General features: G+C 52.0%; 3 protein-coding genes; 1 reads left to right on the top strand and 2 right to left on the bottom strand.

The window, feature by feature from the left end:
* Window positions 1-44: 44 nt before the first annotated feature.
* RCC_00436 (uncharacterized protein) lies at window positions 45-533 on the bottom strand (the record flags this gene model as incomplete). Its single annotated transcript, XM_023765588.1, has 1 exon — window positions 45-533. One exon carries the CDS (start codon window positions 531-533, stop codon window positions 45-47), a length of 489 nt encoding a protein of 162 aa, XP_023621356.1.
* Window positions 534-1308: 775 nt separating this feature from the next.
* RCC_00435 (related to meiotically up-regulated gene 161 protein) lies at window positions 1309-3013 on the bottom strand (the record flags this gene model as incomplete). XM_023765587.1 has 2 exons in its annotated part: window positions 1309-2947; window positions 3000-3013. The coding sequence occupies 2 exons, from the start codon at window positions 3011-3013 to the stop codon at window positions 1309-1311; spliced, it is 1653 nt and encodes a 550-aa protein (XP_023621355.1).
* A 470-nt stretch (window positions 3014-3483) lies between these two features.
* On the top strand, window positions 3484-11070 carry RCC_00434 (related to DRIM (Down-regulated in metastasis)-like proteins; the record flags this gene model as incomplete). The annotated part of the gene is made up of 1 exon (XM_023765586.1): window positions 3484-11070. The coding sequence occupies one exon, from the start codon at window positions 3484-3486 to the stop codon at window positions 11068-11070; it is 7587 nt and encodes a 2528-aa protein (XP_023621354.1).
* Window positions 11071-11550: the final 480 nt, after the last annotated feature.

Genomic DNA, 11550 nt, shown 5'->3' with positions numbered 1-11550 from the left:
AGCTTTTCCAGGACCAGGACCGGCTGGTAGTTGATTGATGCCACCTAACTAGGATGCACCCCAATGTTGTCCTGTGGAGTTGTTCCGAAACCTGTATGCGCAGAATCATGCATGGTCTGTCCTTGGTTATTAAGAGCCGGCTTTGGGTTGCCAGTGTCCATGGCCTGATTTCCACATGATTTTGGGACTTCCTGTGGCTCAGAAGATGCGGTTGGGCCCACAGTCAAGTCAGCAATCTTGGGCAAAGTAGTGTCAGGTGTGATTTGGGCGGAATTCGAGAAAGTCCGACCAGAGGATGATGGTTGAGAAGGCTTGTCAGGCCGGTGTTTTATCACTGGAGCAGCCTTCGGGGCAGTGCCCGATGATGACGGAGCAAATTTGGCGGCACTCGTCGCACCCTTGCTTTTGCCAGCCAGGAGCTCAGCGACGTACTGACGATAGGCATACTCGAGCGTCTGCTTAGTGACAGGAATTGAAATGTATTTCACTTGGGCGGTGAATCGAGATTGCTCCTCGGCGAGTTGCTTGAGCATTTCGTCGGTGACACCATTCTTTGTCTACTTCATCTTGGCAATAGGGGCCTTGTTGTCTCTGTAGATGTTGGCGACGGAACATGCGCACTTGTCGGGGTCTGGGGAGACAGTTGCAGGGTCGATACTTGTTGGGTCGCTGGAGAAATTTGTCTTACGACGAACGTGGGTAACAATTCTTTTCGCTCAGTCAACATGGATACGCGATTCGTTTGTGGCCGCAACACATACCTACGAGAGCTTGTGGCTGCTTGATCCCCTTTTCATTCGGGACAATGGAAAAGTGGTATGGACAACGCGAACAAACACAATCCAGGGACAAGCTCAGAAAACACAGGGCCGGAAATCTGATATTGGTCGCAAATGCTTGTGACCGGTGACGCTTGGTCACACACTGTCGCATTCTTCGGCGAGGTCATCTTCTGATAGACTTGCGGTGCATCAATGTCAGATACTGGGCCAAAGATCGAGCCGAGAGCCAGTTTGGTTCACGGAATGCTTCAAATAGTTACTTCCGCTCAAGTTTCCCATTTGATGCCTTTATCCAGTCGCATTGCTTTTGCAAAGCATGAAAGAAGCTGTGAAGGAAGGTTCGTGAATTTTCGACGCTCCTCGCCGTGGCCTTGTGTGCAATTGCAGTGAACGCGTCGGGTGAGCGCGCTGAAATCTACTGTTCCGATTAGTATCACGAACTCGAATCTCGACCCTCCCCATTTCTGGTATCATCGCTCTTCGAAAAATTCCCATCCCAATTCCTTCCGCATCATGCCCTTCACCCTCATGAYTTCATATAGTCCGGCTCAGTTGTGAAGTCATAATCCTCAAACATGACCTTGAACGCCGCAGCATCAGCTTCTTCCTCCTGAATCGTCTGCGCGCAATCCTTCCAATGTCTCCTCTTCTCCAACCCCAGCAGCTTACCAAGAACTCCTCGGCCAAATTGCAAGTCAAATCGCATACCTTCCTTCAGTGGCAGAACCATGACCTTGTCGCCCGCCTCGCTCCAGATCATGACCTTGAAATAGTCACCATCCTCTGCCTCTTGGATCCCCGCTTCGTCTTTCGCAAAATTTCCGTAGCCGAAATTCTCGGCCTCGACATCAAACGCAGCCTCAACCATTCCCTTCTGAACCATTTCGACGGGAACGGGAAGGAACTGCCATTGCAGATGCACGCCACTGGCACGTGAAATTTCGTACGTCACGGCTCCCAAGTTCGCCTTCCCCTCAGCGCCAGCAGAAGATTTAGCACTGATCATCGTGTGTAAAGCCTCCCGATAACGATTCATTTCAGTCAGAGTATCTTKCGCAACGCTTCCCATAGCGTGGAAGGTCGGCATGTGGCACACGGGAATGATGAGAAGGTGGGAGTGCATTGCGAGGTCGGGGAAGCTCGACCCCATAGTCAAAGGACCTTTGGAGGTTGTAATGTATGCATCGTTGCCAATTGAGCAGATCATGTGCGTGGCGACGTCCTCGCCCGATAGACAGAAATAGCACTTGCTGGGAGTCGCGGTTGCGCGGCGCTTGTTGTTGTGGCCGCCTGGACGGTAACGGTCCCCTGATCCATTGACGGGGACGTCCTGAGCAAAGCGAAATCCGCTGTAGCTGCTCTCCTGGGAAGGGAGCTTACGTTTCTTGAGTTGGGTTAATGGGGATCCTGTGCAGCCTGATGGGAGATCCTGCGGTGGTGGAGCGGATGGAACAAGATTGAAGCCATAAATCCACTTTTCTTTGTGTGGATTGCCGTAGGGGGGAAGACTGAGGAAGCGAGTGACTGGGAGAGGTGCGTCGCCGGGGTGGAAGAATGGTTCACGCTCAAAGCGGGCAGAAGATGTGGAGAAGTGGAAGCGTGGTTTCAGGGCTGCACAGAGATCGGCAATGCTACGATCTCCTGCCGGGGCTTCACCATCCGCGTAAGTGGTGGCTGCTCTGGRTCCAATACGCACGCCCTCGGGCCAGTCGGCCGTGATAAGAATGTCGGTATCCTTGTATTCTTTGGCGCGAGCGATGTCCTTGTCGTCGTGGAATGGTGCGTACTCGGCGAGGGCCTCGTCAACTTGGCCGGTGTGTGCGCCACCAATGGCAACGACCCGCACACCTTCCGAGGTTTTGATGGAAACATTGCGTCCGAGAATGGAAAGGTTGGAGCAGAGCTCACCGTCACTAGACTTTAGTTTCTCGACGACTGCTTCGGGGAGAGGTCTCTTTCCAAGGGCAAAGTATGTCGGTAGTGGGACCTCGATTTTGCCCTCGAGCAAGTTGTGCAAGTCTTCCGCATCTGCGTCAGTCGATCGGTCTGGCTCAGCAAAGAGATTTCCGGCAATGATTGCAAAGGCGAATGATTGCTTGGCCTGGAGTTTGGCCAATTTCCCKAGGACTACGGAAAGTTGGCCGTCAATGTCGCCGATGATGGCACTAGAGCATGGGTTAGCAGGGAATGAGAAAGAGAGGCTCGCGTGGTACTCACACTTTGGTCGACATGGTGGTACTTGAGGTACGAGGCTGGGACTTGATTGCTTGAGATTATGGTCCACATGCGATGATGTTGGAGATGGACGAGGATTGATGGAGGAAGGTGGTGGTGGTGGTTGATGTTTTGTCGAAGAGGCGGAGGTAATTCAAGAGCCTTATATATTCACCATCCTCATATCGAGCTAGTTAGAGCACACGTGAAGAGTGAAGTGCAGATGTTAGCTTGTGAACTTGTTTCGTCTTGACGTGTGTATTCACTTCTGATTCACTTCTCTCCGTGAAATTTGGGGGAGGCGCGGTCCCTTGGTTGCATTCGAGGTTCACGGCACGACCCGCGATTGCGGCGAGCGCGGGAGATCGGCGCGATAACCGAGCGAGAGCTCAGAAAAGTGCTCGCCGCCGAGTGAAGTTGAAAGTTGACCATTCTCCGGACATTTGCGCATGAGATTTGCGCATTCGTCAGAATGTCGACGCCCATCATGAAGAAATCTGGTGCGAAACCGAACCGGATTGTCAAGGCGAAAAAGAATGCGCGACGGAGCACGCCGCACACGAAAAACTATCGCTTTCAGTCCTTCTCCGACCGCATTACAAACCTCAAAATCGACCCGGTGCGACGGAAGCGACATGTAGAAAAGGAGGAGGTTGTCGAGGAGAACACTCATTCCTACTTTGGGAGTTCGTTGGAGGCATGGAAGGACACCAATCTATCGCAGACTTTTACCGATTTTGCGCGGGCAGCCACTCCGTTGAGCGACAACTTGCCCATGGTCCTGCACAATGAGGAGGGAATCATGAATTTGCTGGTGGAATACATCGAAAAGGGAGATGAGCTGGCAATGGAGCCGCTACTGGCCCTTTTGGCACATTTTGCGCATGATTTGGACACTCGCTTCGAGGCGCATTTCCAGCGAGCCGTCTCCACTGTAGCGGCCATTGCAGCAAAGCATCCGGACTTTGCGGTCATTGAGTGGAGTTTCACATGTCTAGCATGGTTGTTCAAGTATCTGTCCAGATTATTGACTCCCGATTTGCGTCCACTATACGATCTCCTCGCACYATACCTGGGCCAGAAAGAGGTGAAGCCCTTCATCGTGCGATTCACCGCGGAAGCCCTCAGTTTTCTCCTCCGAAAGGCTGCTGTCATCTACCAGCGAGATGAGGAACCTCTGGACCGTGTTATGGAGCACATGCTCAAGGACTGCAAGAACACCATGGCGAACACTTCCGCAGACCTACTCCAGCAGGGTACCATGACTCTGCTTACGGAATCCGTCAAAGGTATACAGCATGGGATCCATTCGAGCGGAGTTCCCGTGATGTTGAGTTTTTTCAAGCATGCCGAGGAAAATCTGGACGATGGCGACCAGGTCATGGAGAACGTCGCATCAGGAGTGCTGACCAGTCTGATACATCACTGTATGGACGGATCGTTTCAGACAATCCTTGATGCCCTCTTGGCTTACATCGACAAGACCATCCTCACACCTACAAACCAAAATGTGCGCTTCTGCAGCACTATGCTCTTTACAGTCATTTCCGTCCGCAAAGGTTCGCGGATATCAGATTGGAAGGCCGTCATGAAGGCGGTAAAAGGATTAATCACCGCAGCGGGCGGATTGCCGGAGCTCACATATGTCGCTGCACATCCAGCACTTGCTCTATTGGCCATAGCATTACAAACATCATCCATCGATGCAGTGCTCGCGACCAGGCAGACCATTGAAAACCTACGGAGCGGCAAGTGGTCGAAATACTTTCTCACTTTCTGCGACATGGTATCGCGACTCGGGTTGGAGAGGTTCAACGACTTTGTCCTTTCACATCTTCAGAAGTTCGTTTTGGAGCATTCACAAACTGCGAGCCTCGAGTTGTGCACATTGCTGCCCAGGTTTGCCAAAAGCAAGCCGGGCACGAAGTTCAAGTGCCCTTCAAAGATGGTTGACGCACTTTTGACTGATATCTCTGCTGTTGAGTCCGGACTGAACGACGCATCAGAAGACAAAACTGTACTGGGAAGAGCGAACATGGCATTATCAGCACTGCCATATCTGGTGTCTGAAAAGGAACAAAATGAGAGATTAGAGACGCTTCTCCTGGGATTGGTGCGCAAAGGACTTGATCAGGGCGGAGCTCTTCAAGATTTTGCACTCGGACCTGGCTTGGAGCATGATCTTGTGCAACGTGAAGACATCACCGACACCGAGATTTTGGATTTGTGGATTCCTCTTTGCGCTGCCAGTTCGGATCTTGCTTCATTGCCAAGTTTCTGGTCCAATCTAGTCCGCTTCATCAAGAAATGCAAACCGTCCAATGTCACGGGCCCACACATTGAGACGCTTGAGAGCTCGCTTGTGGCTTCCCTTTGCTCACCATCACACTCTATCCGAACAGATGCCTTGCACATCCTGCAGGCGCTTTACCGTATCAGAGACATTCCCGAGCCAGAAGCTCTAGCTGCAGCCATAACGATCGAATCAACTCCAGCGTCACTCGATACCGCACGCTCAATTTCGATGAACATTCGTAGAATGGCATCCGAATTTGCCAAGCTTACAGAGGACGATTTGATGGTTCGCGCAATTCCCACGTACTGCTTCGGATTGCTCCATGTGCAGCTTTCACAGGCCTGGGATGATGCAACGACCGCCTTAGCGTCCATGTGCCAGTCGAAAGCGGGTGAAGATGTCGTGATGACACTAGCTCAATCTTGGATAGATGGGAAAGCTTCCACCGAGGATGATGAGGTTCAGCTTCCAACCATTGTAGACGTCGACACCGATGGTTTCAAGGTGTTCTCGGATTTCGAATGTCCGAACTTGGCCAAGATATCTGCCATCTCCAAGCAAGTTTTCACGGAGCCGTTGAGCGGCCTCCCATCTCCAACGCAAAAGCTCGCCCTCGATTTGAAGCGTGTGCCAGTCATTACACCCACTGCTCGAAGCCAAGCTTTACGGGTGTTGCACAAGATACCGCACATTGCCGAAAAACGGTCACGCATATTGGTGCCGGTCCTTTTGAAATGGGCAGCGGGCTCGCAGTCTCAGTCTGCGGACGAAGACACCGCAGACCGCTGGGCAAGAAAAGATCAAAAAGCGATGCTAGCCGTCTTTTCGCAGTTTTTCAATCCATCCGTTCTATTCCGTTCAAGCGAGGTACACACCGCTCTGCTTGCGCTGTGCGCAAACGGCGATGTCGAGATTCAGCAATCCGCACTCAAGGCAATCTTGGCTTGGAAAGAGACTTCTGTTGTAAGATACAAGGAACATCTGACCAACTTGCTGGACGAAGCTCGTTTCCGCGAAGAGCTCTCGGTGTTCCTGCGAGGGGAGTCAAGGGACGAAGAAGAGGGCATTCGACCAGAAGACTACGCCGGACTCATGCCTGTACTTCTGAGAGTTCTATACGGAAGAGCTGTTGCAGGTGGCAAAGAGGGACAGGCTGGTCGGCGAAAGGCGATCTTTGTCGCCCTGTCACGGTTCGGTCGTGACACACTGGRACAGTTCCTGGACATTGCACTTTCTTCTGTCGTGGATCTTCAAAGCAAGTTTGACATCACCGAGTCGGGTACAAAGGCACCACTCCGCCAACAGTTGGGTATGATGTACATGTTGAACGATMTGCTGCAAGTCCTGGGAGCAGAGCTCGAACCTTCCATCTCGAAACTCATGAATGGTATCCTGGCTTGCACTGCGAACGCATCGCGGATGGTTGAGAAGAGCTCCGCGGAGGAGGAAAGCGCAGATCTGGCCATGCTGCGATCCATTCGTCAAACGGGCGTCCAGTGTTTGGTTAAGATTTTTTCGACCATGAGTGACTTCGACACCAGATATTACGGACAACTCATCGCAGGCAACCTGATTGTCCCGCGACTTCAAGCCTTTGCAAATGAGAACGCGCAGTCGGTTTCTGGTAGTCTGCGGCTCATCTCAGCTTGGACAGCCCATCCCACAACTGCCACACTCTTCACAAGAACCGGAGGTCAGATGCTCGAAAGTGTAGCTGCTCTGCTGCAGAGTCCCCACTCCAAGGATGAAGTCCGTCTATTCATCCTGCAGCATATCTTGGATAATTTGTTCCACGACACCATTGAAAACGAAATCCTTCAGCCAAGAGTCTCAGGCTTCGTTCAAGCCATCGGCGCGGTCATCGAGCAACAACCTAACARAGAGATCTTGGACGCCTGTGTCAAATCTTTCTCCATGCTTGCTGGGCGTATAACCTCGCAAAACGAAGCAGTGATTGTCACGAGGATTTGCACAGATCTACTAAAGAAGCCGGGCAAGGCAGTTTCTCCGTGGATCAAAACTGGCCTACTCCGGACTCTGGCACCTTTGATCGAGAGATTCGAGGTCAGCGGCGCCAAGGAGAGCCTGTATCCTGCTCTTTGCGCACTATTCTCAAGATTGAAGGACTCAGAGAGCCGCATCTTGCTTGCCGACGTCTTGTCGAAGCTGGTTCGCGATGACGAGAAGCTAGTGTATGCGGCGAGCATCTGCGCGGACATGAACGCTGCCGGGACACGACTGGACGAGCCGGACCACGAACGACGCGATATGGCTTTCAAGAAAGTATATCAAGACTTCGCGACGCTGAGCCTGGAACAATGGCTTCCTATCGTGCACAATTGCCTCTTTTACATTCGTGATGGCGAAGATCGAGTTAACAGGACTAGCTCGTCACGCGCCTTGGAGCTGTATATCGACGCTGCTGCTGATCATGAGTCGGAGTCTACGTGGCTAGTCTTCACTGAACAATCAATTCTCGCAGGCATTGAATTTGGCATCAAGGAACAAAGTGAGTTAGTTCGAAGCGAGTACCTCGCTGTTCTGGGACATCTGGTTGAGAAGCTTCCCGCTTGGCAGAAGATCCAGGGCATGCAAGGACTGTTAGTTGGCGGTGATGAAGAAGCGAGCGTTTTCACGAACTTGCTCCACATCCAACAGCATCGACGATTGCGTGCGCTGAGAAGAGTGAAGGAGGAATCAGCCAATCTCGGCTCAGCCAATGTTAGCAAGATCTGGATTCCCCTTGTCGAACACTTCGTCTTTGATGCCGATGGTGGAGACGCTGGTCGTGGACTGGCAGACGAGGGTGTTCTCACTATCGGYGCAATGGCAACAGCTCTCTCCAAGACGGCTTTCCGCGGGACCTTCACCAGATACGCTGGTTATCTCAAGACTAGACCCGACTTCGAAAAGATCGTGCTAAGATTGCTTGGTGCGCTGGTCGACGGCAAGAAGAAAGAAGATGGCGACTCAGATACCAAGGCCATTCTCTCTGAACAGCTTCCGCCCTTGATGGAATACCTCCACAAAAAGGACGAATCGACTGTTGATAGGCGAATGCCCGTTGCTGTTACGATCGTGAAGCTCCTCAAATCTCTGCCCGAGGAAGAATTCAAGGCAAGACTGCCGGCCGTTCTGACGGACGTGTCGCATGTCTTGAGAAGTAAGAGTCAAGAGGCTCGAGATCAGACAAGGAAGGCACTGGCAACTATCGCCTCGCTTGTTGGTAGTCAATACTTCGGCTTCATCTTGAAAGAACTGAGAGGTGCGCTGAAGCGAGGACCGCAATTACATGTGTTGAGTTACACAGTGCATTCGCTCCTCGTGCAAGGCAACTTTGAGACTGGCGAGCTGGCCGAATGCTTGCCACATCTCATGATGGTCGTCATGGATGATGTGTTTGGTGAGACTGGCGCTGAGAAAGATGCAGAGGAGTATCGAAGTGCCATGAAGGAAGTGAAGAGCAGCAAGTCATTTGATACTCTGGAACTTCTGGCTCGCACAACAGCCGTGAAGCAGCTCGGTGCTCTTGTTGCTCCCATCAGAAGTCTTCTTGAGGAAAAGGTCGACATGAAGACTGTGAAGAAAGTTGACGAACTCTTCATTCGCTTGCGTAAGGGTCTGGACATGAACCCCGAGAGCGATAGCACGGAAATGCTTACGTTTTGCTGGGAGATTGTTCAGACCGTGCGTCTGGAGACAGAAGCCAAAGCCGTTGCAAAGGCGCCCAAGAAGGTGGATGAGAGGGTGCAACGCTATCTCATTCAACCGGAAGAGCCCAAGAAGTCTAAGAGTCGCGGTTCCACAGCATCATACTCCTTCAAGCTCATCAGCTTCTCGCTCAATCTGCTCAGAAAGATTCTCAAAAGGCATGAAGACTTACAAACGCCGCAAAAAATGAAAGGATTCTTGCCTGTTGCTGGAGATGCGCTCGTAGTTGGACAAGAAGAAGTCAAACTCGCGGCTTTGCGATTCTTGGCTACAATCATGCGCGTAGCAGGTCTGACAGAACTAGACGAGAACGCTCCCGTCTACTTGAAGGAGTCGTTCGACCTTCTCAAGGCTGCGCCATCTCTTACCACAGACTCTGCAAAGGCCGCACTGGAACTCGTTACTTCTGTCCTGAGAGAACGAAGAAGCGTGATCGTCAAAGAGCGGGATCTTGCGCTACTGCTCAAGAAGCTCAAAACGGATATCGACGAGCCAGATCGACAAGTGATTGTCTACAAATTCCTTCGAGCAGTTCTCGGGAGGAAGATTGTCATGGCGGAAGTCTATGAAGTCTTGGATGCGGTTGGCGAAGTCATGGTTCAGAACCCCACTGGCAGTATCCGAGAAGCTGCGAGAAGCGCTTATCTGCAATTCGTTCTGGAATACCCTCAAGGCAAAGATCGATGGGTCAAGCAGACRACGTTCCTCACTGCGAATCTGAAATTTGAACATGCGAGTGGAAGGATGAGCGTCATGGAGTTTTTGAGCTTGTTGGTTGRAAAGGTCAGCGAGGAGGTTCTTGGTGAGATTGCCGGGACTATTTTCCTACATCTCATGCCTGTTCTTTGCAGTGATGTTGATGCAAAGTGCCGGGCAATGTCGGGACTATTGATCGGAAGGATCTTTGAGAGGGTTGGAGAAAAAGAGCTGGCGAAGATGACTGCCTTGATGGGCAAGGGGTCTTGGTTGGGCGAAGGAAAGAAAGCCGAGGTCAGGGGAGGCGCGCTGCAGTGCTGGAGTATCCTACTCCGCTCAAGGGAGAATCTTCTCAAGAAGCAGCTCGAAATCCTTCGCGGAGATGTTCAGGATGTGCTTGATGGTGGTGCCGAAGATGGAGAGCTGGTACAGCCGCAACTCGTGCTGCATGCCTTACGCACAATGACTGCTCTTGTCGACGTTGCGCCTGATGTTGCCTTGAGCAAGTCTGCTGCAGGACTCTGGACGGCGCTGAGAAGTCTTCCTGTCAACTCCGAGACGATGGAAGCTATCCAGGAAACTGTCGCCAATCTGCTCGGAACGTTCTTTACGGACGTCGCAAGCTCGAGCTCCAAAACACCCAAGGGTCTTGCTGGGCTGCCACTCCGCGGCACTGGTGGACTGGAGATCTCTGGACAGGACATGCGACAACTTTGCTCGACGGAGCTACGCGCTCTTCGTGCCATTGTCTTCAAGACAAGCGACGTGTTGATTACCCAGATTGTACGCAACCTGGTGTTCTTGGGTMGTTGCTTTGCCGCAAACGGAATGATCTGGAACGAAAAGGCGGAAGAAGACGAAGACTCGGACGACGCCGAAGAAGACCAAAAGACAACGCCACCAGAAAGCAACACTGCTCTGGAGTACCTCTTCCGCCGCCTATCTTCTGCCCTTCAAGCAGACAAATTTGCGCTCGCATCTCGCAACGCAGCATTGCAAACCATCTCCGCTCTCCTAAACCAACTGGAAACCGTGCCGGCTCTACAGCACGTTCTCCGCCCACTGTACAATCYCACGGATAGTTCCATCCCGCAGCCTCCAGGAGAGCTATACAAAGCGCTCGCAGACAAAGCACAGGAAGTCATGGACGTCATCCAAAAGAAAGTCGGCGCGGAACATTTCGTGGAAGAATTGGGCAAGGTACGAGCGCAAGCCAAGGGCCGACGAGAAGGACGACGACAGAAGAGAAGAATTGAAGCTGTTGCTGAGCCTGAACGGTGGGCCAAGGAGAAGAAGAAGAAGTATGAGAGTAAAAAGATCAAGGCGAAGAGTAAGGGCGAGGAAGCTAGGGGCAAAAGGAGGGGTTGGTAGAAGGGATTTTGTGGTGCTGATAGATGATAGATGTGTAGCGGATGAGTTCCGCCTGGCTGTATTAAATGGCAGTTTGAACCTGAAGTGACGACTATACAAACGCGACAGCTGCCGCGCTCGCAGGCGTTCGGGCTGCTCCTCGAAGGTTTTCGCAATTCATCCACTCATTCATTACTCGAAAATCATTCACTCACTGTGCCGTTTCATCCCCGCAGTGGCTTATTCGAAAATCCGGGGTCGCTAGCACGTGGCGATATGCTCCCAAGATGTTGATTGGTGGGAATGGAATATTCAGGCTTGTGGCTTTTGGCCCTAAGCATTTCACGAGCGGTACTTGCGGCTATGGCAGCTTTTTTGGTCTAGAGTGAGTTGAGCGTGCGCACCATTGTTTGTTGCGGGCTTCTAGCGTTCGCTCTGGAATTGCCGATCTGCCGTCGCGGAGTGTTGGAGGTTTGTGGTGTGGTGGGTTTTCCGAAGCTG

The sequence above is a fragment of the Ramularia collo-cygni genome (genome assembly GCF_900074925.1).
Source record: "Ramularia collo-cygni strain URUG2 genome assembly, contig: RCC_scaffold01, whole genome shotgun sequence".
In the NCBI taxonomy this organism is placed as follows: domain Eukaryota; kingdom Fungi; phylum Ascomycota; class Dothideomycetes; order Mycosphaerellales; family Mycosphaerellaceae; genus Ramularia; species Ramularia collo-cygni.
The sequence above is the reverse complement of the archived record's forward strand: the minus strand, read 5'-3'. Positions and strand labels throughout refer to the sequence as shown.